Source organism: Bombina bombina, chromosome 5 (assembly GCF_027579735.1).
Source record: "Bombina bombina isolate aBomBom1 chromosome 5, aBomBom1.pri, whole genome shotgun sequence".
In the NCBI taxonomy this organism is placed as follows: Eukaryota; Metazoa; Chordata; class Amphibia; order Anura; family Bombinatoridae; genus Bombina; species Bombina bombina.
In genome coordinates, this window is record NC_069503.1 from 3,451,711 (window position 1) to 3,474,528 (window position 22,818).

General features: G+C 40.3%; 1 protein-coding gene across 1 annotated transcript in view; it reads left to right on the forward strand.

Moving 5' to 3' along the window:
• Window positions 1-19,645: 19,645 nt before the first annotated feature.
• The window catches only part of LOC128659665 (acid-sensing ion channel 1C-like), a 193,171-nt gene continuing 189,998 nt past the window's right edge, over window positions 19,646-22,818 (forward strand). The window contains exon 1 of the mRNA XM_053713234.1: window positions 19,646-19,794. Within this exon, the coding sequence (XP_053569209.1) occupies window positions 19,646-19,794 (149 nt within the window). The remainder of the gene's footprint in view (window positions 19,795-22,818) is intronic.

Sequence of the window (22,818 nt, forward strand, 5' to 3'; positions counted from 1 at the left end):
ATCTGTGGGGAGATGCAGTTGTTAACAATCAATCTTGTATATGGATCTTTGTATAAGTTTTTAATAAATCTTATAAATTCCGCCCTTCAATCCAAATGTATCTAAAGAAGTGAAGAGATGATCAAAGTGAATTGAGTCAAAGGCTTTCTCTGCATCAATTGAAACAATAGCTAAGTCAGAAACCTCCCCCTCCCCCCGGCTCTCCGACGCCCCAACTGACTGAAGTATTCCGTTACGATCAGGGCTTCTCGATTTTTGCCGATGAGTTTCTTTTAAATAAGAATCCAGCCTGGTCTGGGTGTATAATTTTAGTAAGTGATTGCTGAAGGCGGTTGGCAAGAATTGAAGCTAGAATTTTATAATCTACATTTAAGAGGGCTATCGGTCTATATGACTCTTTGAGTGAGGGATCCTTTCCACCTTTCAAAATTAAGATTGTATTGGAAGCAGAGAAGGAAGTAGCGACTGGCTCTCTCTTAACATAGATACCATTATAGAGATTGTTGAGATGGGGAGCTAGCTCCTTATTCATAATTTTATAGAACTCATTGGGGATGCCGTCTGGACCTGGTGTTTTATTAAGAGGAAGATCTGAAATGATTTTTATAATCTCAGACTCCCGTATTGGAGCGTTGAGAGTTTCGAGTAGGTCAGATGTAATTTTAGGGTAAGAAATTTCCTGCCAGAACTGCCTCTCGTTAAGCTGGTCCGAGCTCTTGTGTGAGTAAAGGTCCTGGTAATAAGTAGTAAATGCTTGGGCAATCTCTTCAGGTTTCTTTAAGAGAATACCTTCTTGTTGTATAGTTAGTCTATACCAGATGATCTTTTTTCTTTTTTTACTAAGTTGGCAAGCAGCTTACCCGATTTGTTCCCAAATCTGTATAACCTGGCTTGAAGTTTTAGATCCCTCTGTGTCTCCCGAAAGACAGCGAAGGCATCCCCAGTGTTCTTGGCTCTGATGTATTTTGCCCAGTTCCTGGGCGAGTTATTCAGAAGATAAGAGTTGTAGGAATTGATTATTGAATTGGTAATTTCTTTTTCTCTCAATCTTATTTTCCTCACTCTCATTGCACTGTAAGCTATTATTTCACCTCTGAGGACAGCCTTCGCTGCCTCCCAGAAGAGCAGAGGGGAGTCTATGCAATGGGAATTGTGTTGAACATATTCGACAAATTTAAGTTTAAGCCAGTTTTTAAATTTTAAGTCCGTTGTAAGGAATGAGGGAAAAATAAAGCGAATAAGTTTATTTATAAACTGACTCAGTTGAAACTCCAAGTATGTTGGACCATGGTCTGAGAGGAAGATGGGAAGGATGCCTGTCTTTACTTCAAATTTGCATAAAGAATCGCTGATAAGAAGTAAATCAATTCTGGACATAGTCTTATGGGCCCTGGAAAGGCAAGTAAAATTTCTAACATCTGGGTTTTGACATCTCCAAATATCCTTTACTGCCAAATTCTGCTTAATTGATTTAAATATTTTTGCTTCTAGATTATCTCTCTTTTGTTTAAGCACTTTTGCTGGGTGTCTCATTCTGTCCAACGGGCAATTAGGAGCCATATTGAAGTCTCCACCTAGAACCAGATGACCCTCCTGCACAGAAAGAATCTTAGCCTGTATTTTAAACCAAAAGGCTGGGGCCAGTTTGTTAGGGGCGTAGATGTTGCAAAGAGTAAAAATCTCTTTACCAATTTTTATCTTTAACAGGACAAACCTACCCTGAGAGTCAGCCTCACTGTAAATGACCTCTGAATCTGTTTGTTTCCCGATTAATATAGCCACCCCTCTCTTCCTTCGGACACCTGGGGAAAAAAAGATTTCCCTCACCCAAGTAGATTTGAGATTTAAAGACTCTTCTGGAGTCAGGTGGGTCTCTTGTAGAAATGCTATGTTGGTTTTTAATTTTTTCAAGTGCGTAAGGATGGATTTTCTTTTAATGGGGGTGGAAATCCCACCCACATTCCATGATACTAACTTAAAATTTGCCATTCAGGGAGAAGGAATGCTACCTGGCAGAAGTGGGCGAGGAGAATGAAAGTAGGGAGGGGAGGGAGAGAGAGAGAAAAAAAAAAAAATAATAAACAACAAGGGGGAAAAAATCAATAGTCCAGTTACTATTGATACAGAGAGAGAAAGAAGGAGAGAGAAAAAAAAAAAAAACAACAAGGGGGAAAAAATCAATAGTCCAGTTACTATTGATACAGAGAGAGAAAGAAGGAGAAAAAAAAAAGGAAACAAAACAAAAAAAAAGGGAAAGAGAAATAAAACATCACAGCACATAAGTTAGTTTAGGGAAGAACTATTGACCTGCCTTACTCAGATGGTTGTTTATCTAACAAGTTTGATTCTTTCAGGAATTGTTCAACCTCTGGTAGAGAGTTAAAGACATGAGTGTTTGTGCCTGGTATCAATTTTAATTTCGCTGGGTAGATAATAGTGGCCTGGTATCCTTGCTGAATGAGTTTGGAACATGTTGGGGCAAGGGCTCTCCTCCTGGAGGACGTCTCAGAAGAGAAGTCCTGGAAGAGGAGGATCCCCGATCCGTTAAAAGATATAGGTTGATTTTTACGAAAAAATTGTAGCAATGTGACTTTATCCTGAAAATTCAGGAGTTTCGCTATTACCGGCCTAGGCCTGTGATTCCCTTTGTTGTCTAACCAGGGCTTACCTAGCCTATGGACTCTTTCGACTATAATCCTTGGGTAATTAGGTGAAAGTTTAAGAAGTTGTGGCATTGTTTCTGAAACAAACATAGCTAGGTCCTCGTGGGGCCCGTTCTCTGGTATGCCAATTATCCTTATGTTATTCCTACGTGCACGATTCTCAAGGTCTTCTAGTTTAGTCTGTATTGTAGTGATAGATCGGTTAACTGCATCTAAATTGGTAATGTGTAGTGTGGTTAAGTCTTCCAGATCTGAGACCCTCTGTTCAGCTTCACCAATTCTGATGGCGAATTGCCTGACTTCTTGTGAAAGTGATACAAGGTCTTGCTTAATCTCAGCCTTAAGTAGATCAAAGTTTGGTGCCAGAGCCTCTGAAATTTTGGTAACCAGAGTTTGCATGTTGTAGGTATCAGGTGCGAGAGGTGATATGGTGGATGTTTGAGACTCAGGCAGAGTGTCTGCGGTATTTTTTACTTTTCTGTCTCTTTGTCTTGCTGCCATCGTTGGCGAGGGAGTCTTAGGGTGAAGGTGAAAAAATTTATCCATGTGCCACTATGTGCGCAAAGAAAATAGTGAAGGAAGGAAAAAAAAAAAAAAAAAAGAAAGGGAAAAAGTGATACTGGAGGAAAATTCCTGTCCGTGCCTACTATGTGAACAATATCATGGGGAGGTGAGGGTGGAAAGTGAGGGAAGTGGGGAAATAGTGTCGGTGAACCAATCTCTTATCGGCGTGCGAGAAAAAAAAAAAAAAAAGGGTGAATTAGAGGCCAAGCCAAGTGAGGTGAGTAAGGCTCGATCGCGCAGCCGATGGTGGCGGCAAATAGGGGGCAGAATCAAGGGGTTGTTTTGAGTCAATGTGGAGCCTGAAAAAAATTAAGGCCTAGAAAACCTTAAAGTACAAACTGTGCATCAATCATCGCCTATAGAAAAGAAGAGAGAAAAAAGAAAAAGAATAATTTTCTCTTTCCCTTCCCCTCTTCTCTTCGTTCACCCAGTCTCCCTGCTGTTTTAGGTAGGTGAACTGACTATGACTAGTGGCCTCTACTGGGCAGGAGGCCGGGAGTAAGGCTTCCCTTAATCCTAAACCAGAGAATTTATGAATTTACCCAAGGATTAATGAACATAGTAAGCATAAAAATTGTAATAAAGTAAGGTTGAGGTGGGAACCGTATGTAACGAATAGCTTGTGTGGCAGATTATATGCAAATGGAAAATGGATTTAGTCGGTATAGTAAGTAGCTTAATTTATTCTAGAAAGGCCAAATACAATATATAATAAGGAAAAATTATTAAAGATTAAGCATCAAAGGGTAGAAGGTTTCAGGAAATGTGATTTGACTAAATTCTAAATTATGCTTGTTGGCAGGGATGAATTATTTGGGGTTAGTCCAGGAAGACCAAAATTTAGCAGAAACCTTTCAGTAACTACATCAAAAGTAGATATACTGCAGGCAGTCAAAAAGTACTTTAAATGTAAGCCCTCTTTATTACCCTGCCCAGGCTCAAGTTTACCCTTTCTCAATTTGCTTCACTCCCTCCTCTCACCCTCCTCCTTCCTTTTGATGAAGGATTTAGATTGCCCAGTAATTAAACCCTAATAAAGATATATTAAATAAACCTTGGGGGGCATCAGTTGTTCCAGCAGAACAATGGTGACAAGAACTGGGAGTGAAAAGGAGAGAAAAACAGGAAATAATTGCCAAGTATACTAATAAGTACAATAATACTTTAGAAGTCAACAATATTCAGGCAAGAAGGATTTAAGACGGGATAATTAGGACAAAGCAAGGAAGAAGGCTTTTTCCAAGAGCCCCGGAGCTTAACAGCTGAGGAAATAAACAAAAGTTCATCCAGGCTTCTAATAATTAGCCTTTAACAGTCTTTCCATTTTGACTGGTAGTGTTCATTATGTGGATGAAAAATGAGTTGTCCCTTAGTTTACTGATCAGGCCCTTATTACTGTCATTACCTGCTCCCAAATCGGTTAGTAACCTTTCATTTAGCTTTTCGCCAGCCAAGCTGACTCAGACTAACCCCCTCCTGCGATGACTTTAAGCCGGTCTTGCTCCGTGGATATTTCCTACTTGTTATGTTGCTGAACCAGGCCAGCGGAGACGTCCTCCGGCAAAAACGATTTCCAGGCCAAGAGCCGCGCTCGACTCCCACCACGCAGCACCGGTGGGGGGGGAGTGGGCGGCGCCGCGCCGAGGGGCCGTCACAACGTGAGGGAAAGATGCACAGCGGGACCACGCAGAGATCCAAGCCCGACTCCCTCCCACGCAGCACCGGTGGGGGAGGGAGAAGGACGAGCCCACAACAACAAGACCCGCCGGGCGGGCTGCAGACAGAAGCAGACGATTGATGTGAGACTTGCCGGGAGAGGTAATCAGAAAGTGCAGGGAGGGTCAAAGTTCGTTAGAGTTCTTAGTACTGCAGACGAAAGCAGGCTGACAGAATAGGGCTGTCCGTGAAAGAATGTAGGATTGAGTCTGCTAGTGAGTGAGCAGACGCCAAGTTAGTACTTATGTGTTGAGTCAGAGGGGGGAAAAAAAAGGAAAATAGCTTTGAGTCAAAGCGGTGGGATGGTAGTCCACTGCTTAGGGTTCCGGAGTAGGTGATATGACTGTCAAGGGTAAGCCCCAAGGCAGGGGGTTAGCGCGAGGGAATCACCGCCAATTGCCAACAGACTGGAGAAACAAACTGAGCCACTGCTGTGTAGCTCCTCCTCCACCGGAACCGGATCAGAGCCTAGAGCATGCCTAGGAAACACATTTTAAAGAACTTTTACATATGCATCAATTTATTGTATAGTTTGAGTATAAATCCTAAGTATGGTTGCCAAAATATAGGTTTGCCAATACCACCTTACGAAATTGCTTTAAACCACCTTAACTAATTTTATTTAGCCAATGAGAAATTGGGAACACCTTTAAAAAGGTGCAGCTGTGGCAACATTTTCATCTTGAGAAAGCCCTGTATAGGGAGAAACGCGTTGATGTTATGTACTATTGTTGCTGAATTTGTATTCGAAGCTGTGAACCTATTCCTGTCATACCAATACCCTGACAGGCAAACAATCACAGACCTATGGGGACCTGTTCTTATGCACTGATATAGTGTTCATCGGAGTCTAAGGTGAAACCAAGAGTTCAAGCACCCATCCAACTACCTGCATACTTTAATAAGTATCCTGCGTGCCATTCAGCACTAAAGAGCGGATACTATACCTTACGGAATACGGCGGCTTGGGGACTCGAGCCGGGATCTAAGGACCAATCGGATCACAGATTGAGGACAACGCCTATGAGAGTGACGTCACTCCGCCACGGCTATAATTTCTGACTGACGGACTGGCCTGACTGAACTGTTGGGGATAAGCTAAAAGGATTTCCCCTTCATAAAAGGAAATTATTTACTAAGATACGCGGCTTTTACATTATAACTGAAAGCTTTTTCAACTGACTATACGCATTCAGATAATTTGTGTGGTGGCAACCTTACTTTTATACGGAGACGTCTGTTTTTTATATATTATTTTTTCTGCATATAATGTTTGCATATTTGGCTATGTATTAATAAGCTTTTAGATATACTCTGTATTGTATTATTTTAGATTAATTATCTTTGCAACTACTGTTCTGGTACATCCAGTCAGAGGACCTTTTTCAGATTTGCACTTGTATACTTTGTGAAAGCATTTTTAGACATATACCATATTATTTATATAACACTTAGGTTTATATTAAAATATATATACCTGGCTAAACCAGTCTTTACGATTTTGAATTTTTTTAAATACTTTTGCACAGAAATCTCCGTATCTCTGCCTCTGTCAGTCCATATCGCTGCCTCTGTCTCTCCATATCGCTGCCTCTCTCTCCGTATCGCTACCTCTGTCTCACCGTCTCGCTACCTTTGTCTCATTGGATCTCTCTCCCTATCGATGCCTCTCTCTCCATATCGCTGCCTCTGTCTCTCCATATCGCTGTCTCTCTCTCACAGTAAACTATACTCGCTAAGTTACAAAAAAATACACAATTTAACCCTACTCTATCTAATCCCCTTTTAAACTAACCCACTGCCACATAATCACTGCAAATACCTATCCTGTTAACCCCTATACCGCCACATTCCCACCACAAGTATTTATCCTAGTATTCCCTAAAATGCCACATACCTACCGCAAATATCTATCCTATTAACCCCTAAACCGCTACATACCCACAGCAAGGGGTCGATTTACTAAGCAGCGTATGCTGCTCATTACACGCCAGTCTTGACGGAATCAGGAGTTAAGCAGAAGCTCCTTAACCCGTCTGTCACGTTTTAGGTTGCGGACTGCAATCATCCCGATCAGATACTTTCGGAATGATTGACACCCCCTGCTAGTGGCCAATTTGCCCCAAATGTGCTGGGGGGGGCATTGCGGAAGCATTTCACAAGAAATGCTTGTGCAATAATAAATGCTGACAGTGTATGCTGTAGGCATTGATCAATGTTGGCCATATGATAAATCGGCCCCCAAGTATATCTATCCTATTAACTCCTATGCCGCCACATAGCCACCCCAAGTACTGAACTATTAACCCCTGTACTGCTACACACCCCAAATTCAAACTAACCTAACACCTAACCCCCCTCTAAACTAAACCCCCTAAATTACAAAAAAATAAAAATCTATGTTACAATAAAATAAAGTGTGATACTGTAGTTTATTATCTTTTGTAACTTGACTTGTGATTTTTTTTATGTTTTGTAATTGAGGGGGGTTGATTTAGAGGGGGGTATGTGTTAGGTAGAGTAGGGTTAGATTTGGTTTGAGGTTTTGGCAGTTTAGGTTTAATATCTATTTTTTATTTACTTAGATTATGTTTTTGTAACTTAGGGGGTTTAGTTTAGAGGGGGTTAGGTGTTAGGTTAGTTTGTGTTTGTGGTATGGAGCAGCATAGGGGTTAATAGTTAGGTACTTGTAGTGGATATGTAGCAGCATAGAGGTAAATAGTTTAGTAAAACAAAGAAGTAGGCAGCACTCAGCATTCCAGTAAAACTGTCAGGGTGCCAGGAATCAGACTGAGACGAGAAGTGCAAAAATAATCACACCTTTATTAATAGCAAAAAATAATAAAAAGTCCACAAGTCAAATAACAAGCCAGGAGTCACAACCAGAGCTGGTAGTCAGACAAGCCGAGTCAGGAGCCAAAGCGAGTAGTCAGACGAGCCGCAATCAGGAACAAAGATAACAGCAGAGTCAGGAACAAGCCAGGATCAGGAACCAGGAAGGACGTCAGGCAGCCAGGTAATACACAGGAGCTCTCACAAACAGGTCTGAGACAACGCAAAGGCAAAGCATACTGAACAGAGGCCCTTTAAATAATAAGTGATGACATCACAATTCTGAGACTGCATCCTGTCTCACATGCATGATGCACACCAGTCTGGCCATAAAAGGGAGTGCAGGAAATGAGCAGCATCCCCCACAATGCACCATAGTCAGTAAGAGAGGTGAGTAAAATGGCTGCCAGCAGCACATGGCAAACAAAACAGGGAAAAAACCCTGACAAAAACAGTAAATTTTATTCCAGCATAGTGAAGAAATATATACAAACTCACAGGTAGGAGGGAAAGGGGGGGGGCGTGTCCTTACTTGTTTCGTGCCGTGCGGGACTTAGTCATAGGATGACATGTAAGTCTACCTACAGAACCTATATACCCAGTACAGCCAATCAGGCACCTTCAACAAGGAGCCAATGACCATACTGGACCAGGTAAGTGAAGGAAAAAAACATAGTGAACTTTAAAAACAATCGCCTAGATTTAGAGTTTGGCGTTAGCCGTCAAAAGCAGCGTTAAGGGCTCCTAATGCTGCTTTTGGCCGCCCGCTGGTATTTAGAGTCAGGCAGGAAAGGGTCTAACGCTCACTTCCAAGCCGCGACTTTTCCATACCGCAGATCCCCTTACGCCAATTGCGTATCCTATCTTTTCAATGGGATCTTCCTAACGCTGGTATTTGGAGTCTTGGCTGAAGTGAGCGGTAGAGCCTCTACCGACAAGACTCCAGCCGCAGAAAAAAGTCAGTAGTTAAGAGCTTTCTGGGCTAACGCCGGTTTATAAAGCTCTTAACTACTGTGCTCTAAAGTACACTAACACCCATAAACTACCTATGCACCCCTAAACCGAGGCCCCCCCATCGCCGCCACTATAATACATTTGTTTAACCCCTAATCTGCCGACCGCACATATCCGCCACCTACATTATCCCTATGAACCCCTAATATGCTGCACCTAACATCGCCGACACCTACATAATATTTATTAACCCCTAATCTGCCCCCAACATCGCCGCTACCTTACCTATACTTATTAACCCCTAATCTGTCGACCGCATGTCGCCGCCACCTACATTATCCCTATGAACCCCTAATATGCTGCCCCTAACATCGCCGACACCTACATAATATTTATTAACCCCTAATCTACCCCCCAACATCGCCCCTACCTTACCTACAAGAAATGAAAGAAAAGACAGGCGCACAAGGCACAATTCAAGTGTAGAGTTTTTATTATACTAATAAGACACACAGTTAGAAACACTTACTAGATTATAATCAAAAGTCTGCATTGAGAGCATATGCTCATGGGATTATCGCAGCACCTGCAGCACCAGGGGGATGGATGTTCCTTCTCCTCTCCGTTCACAGTAAGAGCAATTGGGCGGCGGTGTTCCGGATCCTGTCACCCAAGTCTTAGTAACGCTGGTGATCAACAGTACTTAGTAACTGCTTTCCCGTAAAGTCTTTGTTTAGATGCCTGACGCGTTTCCCCCGACTCCGGTCGGGCTTTATCAAAGGCTGGATGGATTGGAACTGGCACCTGTTTATTTTAAAGGCGTGTCAACCAATCAGGTGGGAGGTGTGCGCTCATTGTCCAATCATTGCTGGGGGGTGTGTGCGCATGTGAAAAAGTCCCGGATTGGGTTTAGAGACTTGTATATTTTTGCTTCATTGCGTGCAATCGCTAAGCTTTATACATAATTTCATACAAAGAGCATATCAAACTTAGAAACAAACATAATGCATATATGCTGAAATGTTCAGAAAACAGATGAACAACATTATCATTGTTACCAACAAAATATATGTTGTATATTGAAACACATTATATAAAAATAAAATAAAAAGCAGATGTACATTGTGTGTTTGTAATACTACCTATGATGATTCCCTGATTTATATATTGTAGGTTATAAATGTTCTTTTGAATGTTTTTATTTATTTATATAACTAATATATAACCCTAATAAGAATTTCTATAATAAGCCTGAACTAAAGCATATGCAAGAATGAACAATAGGGATAAAAATATCGCTATATAGTAAAAAAATAAATAAAATTCTATCCGTGTTCACTTCAGATTGAGTTTAAAAATAAGATTTATTTAATTCTTTAACTAGATAATGCAGATTAAATAATTTGAACAAATAAATAGTTGTTAACTAAATAATTCTTTTTTCTAAATGCATACAAAAAAATTTTTTATTATTATAACGAGTGATCCTATTGATTTTTTGTTTATGGAGATGATATTAATATATAACAAGTATAAGAATTAAACCCAAAATTAAACTGTTCTATATGGTTCTTATATTCTTAAGAATAACCATGTTCTTAAGTTAAATTTCTTTATGTTCTTGGTGATTATCAAAGGATACACTGAGAACAAGGTTCATGAGGGACATGATTTTGCTTTTAAAATATATTATTATTTATGAAAGCTGATTTAATGAGATAGATTAAAAAAAATTATATATCTAAAATAGTGTAATATGTTTAAAAAGCTATTCAAAGTGTGTAATTATTTTAAATAGAAGAATTTTTTAAAAAAGTAAAAAAATTTTATAAAAATGTAAGAATTAAAAATTAGAAATAAGATTTAAACTATTAAAAAGTAAGACAAGGGAAAGGGATTTTACTAAAATTAATGCAAGCACTATGGAAGTTCTAAAAGGACCAAGGAACATGGAAATTGGTGTATTATCCTTTATGAAAGCCGCCACATCTATATCAATGTTAAGCCCTAAGGGCTGTAGTGTTTTTAGCTTGTATATCCACTTTGTTTCTAATTTTCTTAGTTCAAGTAATCTATTTGGTTATTTGGCTAACGAACTGGAAAGGCACAATGAAATGTGGAAAAACTAGATGTAATATGTGCAAACACATAAACAAAGCACCCACATTCCATAATAGCCAATCCACAGAAACATACAGCATAGACTTTAGAAGCAACTGTGATTCAATATATGTTGTTTACTTATTGGAATGTGGATGCGGCCTATTATATATAGGCCGCACGAAAAGAAAGATAAGACGCAGGACGAACGAGCATCTGTACAATATTAAAGAAAAAATGGAAAACCATAGTGTCCCAAAACATTTTTTAGATTGCCATAGGAGTAATCCTAGTTCCTTAAGGATACAAGTAATTGACCAAGTGCCACATACAAAACCAAATAGATTACTTGAACTAAGAAAATTAGAAACAAAGTGGATATACAAGCTAAAAACACTACAGCCCTTAGGGCTTAACATTGATATACAGGGAGTGCAGAATTATTAGGCAAATGAGTATTTTGACCACATCATCCTCTTTATGCATGTTGTCTTACTCCAAGCTGTATAGGCTCGAAAGCCTACTACCAATTAAGCATATTAGGTGATGTGCATCTCTGTAATGAGAAGGGGTGTGGTCTAATGACATCAACACCCTATATCAGGTGTGCATAATTATTAGGTAACTTCCTTTCCTTTGGCAAAATGGGTCAAAAGAAGGACTTGACAGGCTCAGAAAAGTCAAAAATAGTGAGATATCTTGCAGAGGGATGCAGCACTCTTAAAATTGCAAAGCTTCTGAAGCGTGATCATCGAACAATCAAGCGTTTCATTCAAAATAGTCAACAGGGTCTCAAGAAGCGTGTGGAAAAACCAAGGCGCAAAATAACTGCCCATGAACTGAGAAAAGTCAAGCCTGCAGCTGCCAAGATGCCACTTGCCACCAGTTTGGCCATATTTCAGAGCGGCAACATCACTGGAGTGCCCAAAAGCACAAGGTGTGCAATACTCAGAGACATGGCCAAGGTAAGAAAGGCTGAAAGACGTCCACCACTGAACAAGACACACAAGCTGAAACGTCAAGACTGGGCCAAGAAATATCTCAAGACTGATTTTTCTAAGGTTTTATGGACTGATGAAATGAGAGTGAGTCTTGATGGGCCAGATAGATGGGCCCGTGGCTGGATTGGTAAAGGGCAGAGAGCTCCAGTTCGACTCAGACGCCAGCAAGGTGGAGGTGGAGTACTGTTTTGGGCTGGTATCATCAAAGATGAGCTTGTGGGGCCTTTTCGGGTTGAGGATTAAGTCAAGCTCAACTCCCAGTCCTACTGCCAGTTTCTGGAAGACACCTTCTTCAAGCAGTGGTACAGGAAGAAGTCTGCATCCTTCAAGAAAAACATGATTTTCATGCAGGACAATGCTCCATCACACGCGTCCAAGTACTCCACAGCGTGGCTGGCAAGAAAGGGTATAAAAGAAGAAAATCTAATGACATGGCCTCCTTGTTCACCTGATCTGAACCCCATTGAGAACCTGTGGTCCATCATCAAATGTGAGATTTACAAGGAGGGAAAACAGTACATCTCTCTGAACAGTGTCTGGGAGGCTGTGGTTGCTGCTGCACGCAATGTTGATGGTGAACAGATCAAAACACTGACAGAATCCATGGATGGCAGGCTTTTGAGTGTCCTTGCAAAGAAAGGTGGCTATATTGGTCACTGATTTGTTTTTGTTTTGTTTTTGAATGTCAGAAATGTATATTTGTGAATGTTGAGATGTTATATTGGTTTCACTGGTAAAAATAAATAATTGAAATGGGTATATATTTGTTTTTTGTTAAGTTGCCTAATAATTATGCACAGTAATAGTCACCTGCACACACAGATATCCCCCTAAAATAGCTATAACTAAAAACAAACTAAAAACTACTTCCAAAACTATTCAGCTTTGATATTAATGAGTTTTTTGGGTTCATTGAGAACATGGTTGTTGTTCAATAATAAAATTAATCCTCAAAAATACAACTTGCCTAATAATTCTGCACTCCCTGTAGATGTGGCGGCTTTCATAAAGGATAATACACCAATTTCCATGTTCCTTGGTCCTTTTAGAACTTCCATAGTGCTTGCATTAATTTTAGTAAAATCCCTTTCCCTTGTCTTACTTTTTAATAGTTTAAATCTTATTTCTAATTTTTAATTCTTAAATTTTTATAAATTTTTTTTACTTTTTTAAAAAATTCTTCTATTTAAAATAATTACACACTTTGAATAGCTTTTTAAATATATTACACTATTTTAGATTTATACATTTTTTTAATCTATCTCATTAAATCAGCTTTCATAAATAATAATATATTTTGAAAGCAAAATCATGTCCGTCATGAACCTTGTTCTCAGTGTATCCTTTGATAATCACCAAGAACATAAAGAAATTTAACTTAAGAACATGGTTATTCTTAAGAATATAAGAACCATATAGAACAGTTTAATTTTGGGTTTAATTTTTATTCTTGTTATATATTAATATCATCTCCATAAACAAAAAATCAATAGGATCACTCGTTATAATAATAAAAAAAAAAATTGTATGCATTTAGAAAAAAGAATTATTTAGTTAACAACTATTTATTTGTTCAAATTATTTAATCTGCATTATCTAGTTAAAGAATTAAATAAATCTTATTTTTAAACTCAATCTGAAGTGAACACGGATAGAATATTTTTTTTTTTTTTACTATATAGCGATATTTTTATCCCTATTGTTTATTCTTGCATATGCTTTAGTTCAGGCTTATTATAGAAATTCTTATTAGGGTTATATATTAGTTATATAAATAAATAAAAACATTCAAAAGAACATTTATAACCTACAATATATAAATCAGGGAATCATCATAGGTAGTATTACAAACACACAATGTACATCTGCTTTTTTTTATTTTTATATAATGTGTTTCAATATACAACATATATTTTGTTGGTAACAATGATAATGTTGTTCATCTGTTTTCTGAACATTTCAGCATATATGCATTATGTTTGTTTCTAAGTTTGATATGCTCTTTGTATGAAATTATGTATAAAGCTTAGCGATTGCACGCAATGAAGCAAAAATATACAAGTCTCTAAACCCAATCCGGGACTTTTTCACATGCGCACACACCCCCCAGCAATGATTGGACAATGAGCGCACACCTCCCACCTGATTGATTGACACGCCTTTAAAATAAACAGGCGCCAGTTCCAATCCATCCAGCCTTTGATAAAGCCCGACCGGAGTCGGGGGAAACGCGTCAGGCATCTAAACAAAGACTTTACGGGAAAGCAGTTACTAAGTACTGTTGATCACCAGCGTTACTATGACTTGGGTGACAGGATCCGGAACACCGCCGCCCAATTGCTCTTACTGTGAACGGAGAGGAGAAGGAACATCCATCCCCCTGGTGCTGCAGGTGCTGCGATAATCCCATGAGCATATGCTCTCAATGCAGACTTTTGATTTTAATCTAGTAAGTGTTTCTAACTGTGTGTCTTATTAGTATAATAAAAACTCTACACTTGAATTGTGCCTTGTGCGCCTGTCTTTTCTTTCATTACATGTAAACCATATCTGAGCTAAGACCAGTGGGATTGCTGGCTGGGACCAGGCGGCACTTCAGTGGCACTGCAATCAAAAAATATTTGCTTCTTTATGGTTCATTTGAACATTATACCCCATAAATCCAGAAACATCTACGGAATATAGGAAAAAGTTTTGCCTTCAATATTTAAGGTACTGTTTTTTATGTCTAACAGAACTAAGTCTAAGCGTGGTCTGGGACTACAAAAATATCAAAAATATCAAAATCTCATCCATTGGCTGTCATTACATCTATGGACTTTTGGCGTGCATTTAAATCATATATGGTATACACAAATTTCCATTTGTAATAAGTGAGTTTGATTGCCATTATCAATTTTTAGATCAGGGAATATCTATATTTTTATTTTTTATTTTTTATCTGATTTTCATTCAATTTTTATACAACTTTAGAGGTTTTTATTGAATTCTCACATTTAAACCTTTTAAATAGTTTTTTATTATTTTTAAAGGTTTTTAATTAACAGATATATCTCCCTTACACCATTATAGTGGTGATCATAGATAACAATCAATATAATATTGGTAATAATTATTTAACATATTGAGAGAATTGTTTTTGATTCAGTACATTAGCGCATAAAATCACAACCAGTGTTGTGCTACCTTACCTACACTTATTAACCCCTAATCTGCCGACCGGACCTCGCCGCCACTCTAATAAATGTATTAACCCCTAAACCACCGCACTCCCGCCTCGCAAACCCTATAATAAATAGTATTAACCCCTAATCTGCCCTCCCTAACATCGCCGCCACCTAACTTCAAGTATTAACCCCTAATCTGCCGACCGGACCTCGCCGCTACTATAATAAATGTATTAACCCCTAAAGCTAAGTCTAACCCTAACCCTAACACCCCCCTAAGTTAAATATAATTTTAATCTAATGAAATAAATTAAATAATATTAACTAAAGTATTCCTATTTAAAACTAAATACTTACCTGTAAAATAAACCCTAATATAGCTACAATATAACGAATAATTACATTGTAGCTATTTTAGGATTTATATTTATTTTACAGGCAACTTTGTAATTATTTTAACTAGGTACAATAGCTATTAAATAGTTATTTACTGTTTAATAGCTACCTAGTTAAAATAATTACAAAATTACCTGTAAAATAAATCCTAATCTAAGTTACAATTAACCCAAAGAAATCAGCTCTTTTGCCTTTAAAAAAAAAACACAATACCCCCCAAACCTTACAACCCACCACCCACATACCCCTACACTAACCCAAACCCCCCTTAAATAAACCTAACACTACCCCCCTGAAGATCTCCCTACCTTGAGCCGTGTTCACCCAGCTGGGCACCGATGGACCAAAAGAAGACATCCGGAGCGGCAGAAGTCTTCATCCTATCCGGGCAGAAGAGGACATCCGGACCGGGTTAATACTTGAAGTTAGGTAGCGGCAGGTTAGGGAGGGCAGATTAGGGGTTAATACTATTTATTATAGGGTTTGCGAGGCGGGAGTGTGGCGGTTTAGGGGTTGATAACTTTATTAGAGTAGCGGCGAGGTCCGGTTGACAGATTAGGGGTTAATAAGTGTAGTCAAGGTAGCGGCAACGTTGGGGGGGGCAGATTAGGGGTTAATAAATATAATATAGGTGTCGGCAATGTTAGGGGCAGCAGATTAGGGGTACATAGCTATAATGTAGGTTGCATATTAGGGGTTAATAGTGTAATGCAGGTGTCAGCGATAGCGGGGGCGGCAGATTAGGGGTTAATAAGTGTAAGGTTAGGGGTGTTTAGACTTGGGGTACATGTTAGGGTGTTTGGTGCAGATTTAGAAACTGTTTCCCCATAGGAAACAAAGGGGCTGCGTTAGGAGCTGAACGCTGCTTTTTTGCAGGTGTTAGGGTTTTTTTCTGCCCAAACTGCCCCATTGTTTCCTATGGGGGAATCGTGCACGAGCACGTTTTTCCAGCTAGCCGCTACCGTAAGCAACGCTGGTATTGAGGGTTGAAGTGGCGGTAAATTAGGCTCAACGCTCCCTTTTTGGAGCCTAACGCAGCCCTTCAGAGAACTCTAAATACCAGCGTTGTCTTAAGGGTGCGCTGGAAAAAAAAAAGCAGCGTTAGCTACGCGGGTCTTTACCGACAAAACTCTAAATCTAGCCGAATGAAAGGTAGAAAAGATTACCCTATGGAAAGAGAGTAAATACATAAATTGGCAAACTTTTTTTGAGCAAAAGTGTCAACAGAAACAATTATTATTTAAGTCCCAATGGACGTTTAAACATCAAATAAGATCTTGCACTATATGAGATCAATCTACACAGACAGAGCAACAATGCTTACAGCCATGGCATTCACAACAATGTAGCAATGAAACTGAAACAAAACTGAGTTATATTAAACTGAATGCATCTGACACAAACACCACAGTGCTAAAAAATTCCCATATTAAAGGAGTTATAAGCCAGATTCCATAATAACATCTATTATCAAGACGGAAACTGTTCAGCACCGCAATGTAAGGACAGAAAAACAAGTTCAACATTGTAAAAAATTGTAAAAACATATTACACGGGAGCACTGTTGGGGATTTTTACTGAGAATGACAAATCACTAATCCCAGAGTATCCAGTGACGCCCATCTTTCACCACCTACCCAAAACACATAAGAGCACAGTTAACCTACCGGGTCGCCCGATTATTTCTGGATTAGACTCTTTGTTTGAGCCCCTTTCTGAGTCGATTGACTTGGTTCTACAACCATTGGTTAAGAGCCTTAGCAGTTACTTAAGAGACTCAGGCCATCTTATTTCTTTGTTGGAAAGAACCAATTGGGGGGCTGACTTTGGATGAAGGTGGTAGATGTGGTGTTGCTGTACTCAAGTAATTTCGCATGTTTATATGTGAGAGTGTTGAGTTCCTACTACACCATAATTTTTTTATGTTTGATAGTAAATATTATTTACCAACATGGCACGGCAATGTGAGCGAAATTTGCCCCCTCATTTGCCAATTTATTTATGGGGTGGTGGGAACTCAACTATCTCTACAGTGAAAAGAATAGTTTTAAGAACAGTATATAACTTTATGAGGTATATTGATGATCTCATATTTATAATAAATAATGATCTTGACTTTGATGATTTTTTGACCTTTGCCAATAATAATGAAATGAGTCTTAGATTCACAGGAACCTTGCATAAGACTAAGGTGCAGTTTCTTGATTTGGAACTTTGTGGTTCCCCTGAACTTAATTCTGTTATAACTGACACTTATAGAAAGTCTACAGCGGAAACACAATTCTGCATGCCAAATCGTCTCACCCTAGGCATTTAGTGAAGTCAATACCAAAAAGCCATTTTCTTAGATTAAGAAAAAATGCCTCATCAGAGGCTCTGTTTGACACACAGGCAGAGAAACTTATAGAGAGATTATTGGCCACTGGCCAGGGGATATGATCAGGGCCTTTTGAGAAAATCTTTGAAAGAAGTCAAGGATAGACCCCTGTCCTCAGTGAAGGGTAAGAGCCGCAGGGAGGACAAAGGTTTTAACGAGGATACCATTGTGTTTTCAACAGAATTCTCGCTCCAATACCATGAGGTTTGTGAGATTATAAGAAGGAATTTAACCTTTTTGAGGGGTGATGAGTTACTATCCCCCTTTATTGATCATGTCAAATGTGTTTCCAGACAGAAAGGCACGCACTTCGGCGAGCAAGTTGGCACCTAGCTTAGTTTTAAGCAATCAGAATTGTAACAAAGGGTGGCTCAATAAAAAGGGCACTTTCAAATGTCTCTCACGTAATTGTTGTACATGTGAGGTCATCTCAAGGGGTTACACTTTCAGAAGCTCCAATAGTGGAGTGGAATACAAGATAGACCACTATGCTAATTGTGGCACCTCATTTGTGGTTTACCTTTTAGAGTGTAATCTCTGCAATTGCCCAATATGTGTGCCAAACCTCACGTAATTTGAGGTCAAGAGTTGGTGAACACCGAAGAGATGTTAAAAATTATGTCAAGGACTCTAGTATAGCCAGGCATTTTAATGGTTTACATACATTTAGCCAATTTCAACATCAAAGTAATAGACATTGCCAAAATGCCACCTAGAGGGGGCAACAGATACAAGGTTTTGACTAAAAAGAACAGTATTGGATTTTTGTATTAAATACTAGAGAGCCAAAGGGTTTAAACAAGGAATGGGACATCAGTCTTTTTGTGGATTAGGTGACCTTCTGTTGACTAATTGATACTCTGTATTGATTTTCCTATTTTATGTAACAGGATCTGTGACTTGTACACTACACATAGGGAATACACCATTTATGGGTCTTCAAATCTCTAGGAAAGAATTGTATTGCTTTAGTCTCATATTTAAGAGTGCTCCTGTGTAATATGTTTTTACAATGTTTAACTTGTTTTTCTGTCCTTACAAAGTGGTGCTGAACAGTTTCCGTCTTCATAATAGATGTTATTATGGAATCTGGCTTATAACTGCTTTAATATGGGAATTTTTCAGCACTGTGGTGTTTGTGTCAGATGCATTCAATTTAATATAACTCAGTTTTGTTTCAATGTCATTGCTACATTGTTGTGAATGCCATGGCTTTAAGCTTTGTTGCTCTCTCTGTGTACCTTACTACTCGACTGTTTTCTGGCGTATGTGAGCTGTTGGAAGTCGCCGTCAGTGCTCTTTCTGGAGCTACGCTGTTTCTTTCCTCCTCCATAAATAGTTTAGTACTTGCGGTTGGTATGTGGCAGTATAGGGGTTAATAGGCTAGATACATGTGGTGGCATAGGGGTTAATAGGATAGATACTTGTGGTGGGTATGTGGCGGTTTAGATATTAGTGTAGTGTTAGTTTATGTTTATGGGTTACTTCGGTTTAGGGGTATTAAAATTAGTGGTTAGGCAGACGGCAGTTATGTTTTCAGGAATCCTTTACTATACATGATCAATAGGGGCAGCGCTACTGTATGTTATCTATAGCCAGCTTCGCCAACCAATGGCATGTGTAGTAAAGCTATGTTGAGAGCTTGGAATTATTCAACAGACTCGATTGACATAGCGGCCTATACCTTGGAATATTTTGCTGCCTCGTAGCACTTTCAATGATCAGAACCTCTGTCTCATTCTATCTGCATCCCGCTCTGTCTCACGCTGTCACTTTCTCTCTTCTGTCTCACTCTGTCACTCTCTCTCCTGTCTGACTCCGTCACTCTCTCTCCTGTCTGACTCAATCTGTCTCTCTCCTTATATCACAGATGAAATGGTGCAGAAGGATAATTCATTATGTGTGTGTGAGACCCCCTGCAAAACGGTGCGCTATGGGAAAGAGCTTTCCATGGTGAGAATCCCAAGCAGTGGTTCTCAAGGGTACCTAGCCCGGAAATACAACAAGAGTGTGGAGTATATAAGGTAAGTCTCTTGCTACATGGACAAAGGAATCTACCACTCTAGGACAAAATTAGACAAAATTACCTGTACCTCTAAGACAAAACCCTCTATGCAGAATAATGTTCTATACTAGGACTCCTCCCTAGAGGTAATTTTTGTCTGATACTATGTAATGCTAGAGGAGATTACTATTCTCTCCTAGGGCTCATCCGTATAGGGCCTTTTTGTCTGATACTGTGTAACTCTAGGGCAGAATACTGTTTCCTACTAAGACCCCTCCCTAGAGGACCTTTTTGTCTGATACTGTGTAACTCTAGGGCAGAATACTGTTTTCTACTAAGACTCCTCCCTAGAGGGTCTTTTGTTCTGATACTGTGTAACTCTAGGGAAGAATACTATTTTCTACTAAGACTACTCCCTAGAGGACCTTTTTTTCTGATACTGTGTAACTCTAGGGCAGAATACTGTCTTCTACTAAGACTCCTCCCTAGAGGGTCTTTTGTTCTGATACTGTGTAAATCTAGGGCAGAATACTGTTTTCTACTAACACTCCTCCCTAGAGGACCTTTTTGTCTGATACTGTGTAACTCTAGGGAAGAATACTGTTTTCTACTAAGACTGCTCTGTAGAGGGCCTTTTGTCTGATACTGTGTAATTCTAGGGCAGAATACTGTTTTCTACTAAGACTCCTCCCTAGAGGGTCTTTTGTTCTAATACTGTGTAACTCTAGGGAAGAATACTATTTTCTACTAAGACTCCTCCCTAGAGAGTCTTTGTCTGATACTGTGTAACGCTAGGAAAAAATACAGTTTTCTACTAAGACGCCTCCCTCAAGGGTCTTTTTTTCTGATACTATGTAACTCTAGGGCAGTGTGACAGACCCCTCTGTCAGTACTGGAAGGGTTAACTTTGTTCAGCTTTGAGAAGCTATTTTCTAAAGACAGGTTTCTTGGCATCAGATATTGTTTACTGTAATTAAGTTTATGTGATAAGCGTTCACATTGTTTAATCACCTCCAGAGAGCAGACTGCCAGGTGATAAGAAGGACTCCATTGTTTTCTTGTGTTTAAATTGTTTATTTGGTTAAGTAATGTAATTCTATTGTATCATGTAAAAGGGCGTCTTCCGGCATATAGCCCTCAATAAAGACATTCTGTTTTACTCAAGATGGAGCTTGGTCTCATGTTTGGGGGGAGTTAACTGGGTTGTGTGTTGCTGATCCCATAGTCAGGACATCTTTCATCTGGTATTAACCCTCGATATCCAGGTTATACCGTAACAATTGGTGGCAAGCGACGGGATGATCCTCATCGCCCAGAAGAGCAACTGCACATCCAGACATAAGGGGAGTACCGAATGAAAGGCTGAAAAGAGCTACCCTTAAAGACCTGCTAGAACAACGGTGCCGACAAGCCAGTAACCTCAGGAAGAGGGAGATTATTACAATACTGACCGAGATGGACGGAGTACCAGGGACTGAAGGAACCAATGGGCTCAGCATATCAGACAGAACCCCCGAAGAAGCAAGCTTTAACCGGGCAGTTAAAATAAGACTGGCACATTATGGCCCCAACCCAACTACAGAAATTATCGACCGAGTCATAGCCGCTGTGGAGGCCAACCTTCTTCGCCAAAGCAGCGCTGCAGCAGCCCAAGTCACAGCAACCCCAGTGGAAAAGAGAAAGGTACATTTCGCAGCTTTTAAAAACTTCCTGGAAACAGAAGGAGAGATTGATGGGTACCTTATGGATTTTGAGAGGCAATGTGCCCTACACAAGGTACCCGCAGAGGACTGGGTCATGATATTATCCAGAAAATTATCCGGACGGGCCAGCGAGGCTGTTCGGGCCATTCCAGATGAGGAAGTCGGGGATTATAACGCTGTAAAAGAGGCTCTGCTCTACATGTATGTGATTACACCAGAGGCATACATGAGGCGGTTCAGAGACACTGTTAAACTAGCTTGAGATTCCTACGTTGAGTGGGCATGTAAGGTGCACCGCACAGCAGCTCACTGGATGGTGGGGTGCCAAGCCGTATCTGGGGAAGAGGTGCTGCAGCTATTCCTGTTGGAACATTGCTTTGACAAGTTATCCGCAGGAGTTAGAGAGTGGGTTCGGGACCGTAAACCCTCCACCCTGCATGAAGCTGCTCGCCTGGCAGATGAGTATACAGATGCCCGCAAACTGGACACTGCTACCACTAAGCCCCCTGCCAGAGTGGAGTACAGACCCATAGTCACCCCAGCAGCTACCAATTACCAACCCCCAGCGCACCGCTCTACCACACGGTCTCCAGCCATGAACAATCCTCGGACAGCCCGGTTCAGCTCACGGGACTACTCACAGCCTATTCGGTGCTTTGGATGTAAGCAACTAGGGCACAAAAGACCATAGTATCCGCTAAGCACAGTGAACCAAGCACAGTCCTGAAGGAGACCCGCTGGCAGAAACCCACGTAACCCCCAGCCTGTGGCCCACTGCGTAGAGGAGGAAGAGTGCTGGGGCATCCTACATGAAGCGGACCCCGTGCAAGCTGCCCACCGGAATAACTGGCAACTGGTTAAAGTGAATGGGAAGGAGGTCAGTGGTCTACGGGATACTGGTGCTACCATGACCTTGCTCCAAAAGAACTTGGTGTCTGAGAAACAGCACACCAGAGACACTGTGGCTGTGAGGGTAGCAGGGGGCTCTGTGTTCTACCTACCTGTTGCCCGGGTACATTTGGATTGGGGAGTGGGCGCTAGACCTGTGAATGTGGGGGTCATGAAGGACTTACCTGCTGATGTTCTCCTTGGAAATAACTTGGCCCCCCTTGTTTCTGCCTACGCTCCCATGGGTCCCACTGATGTTAACCCTGTGACTACCCGTGCCCAGATCCGTGCCGCAGAGACTGACCCACCTGCTGCTGAGCCCCAGGACGCTGAGCTCAGTAAATCTCTATCCGCCATTGATACGTGGAAGCCCTGTTACAATGCGCTGATGAAGGAGAAGAGTCAAGTAGAGGATGAAATGGTCACGTTAAACAATCACATAACAGTGCTAG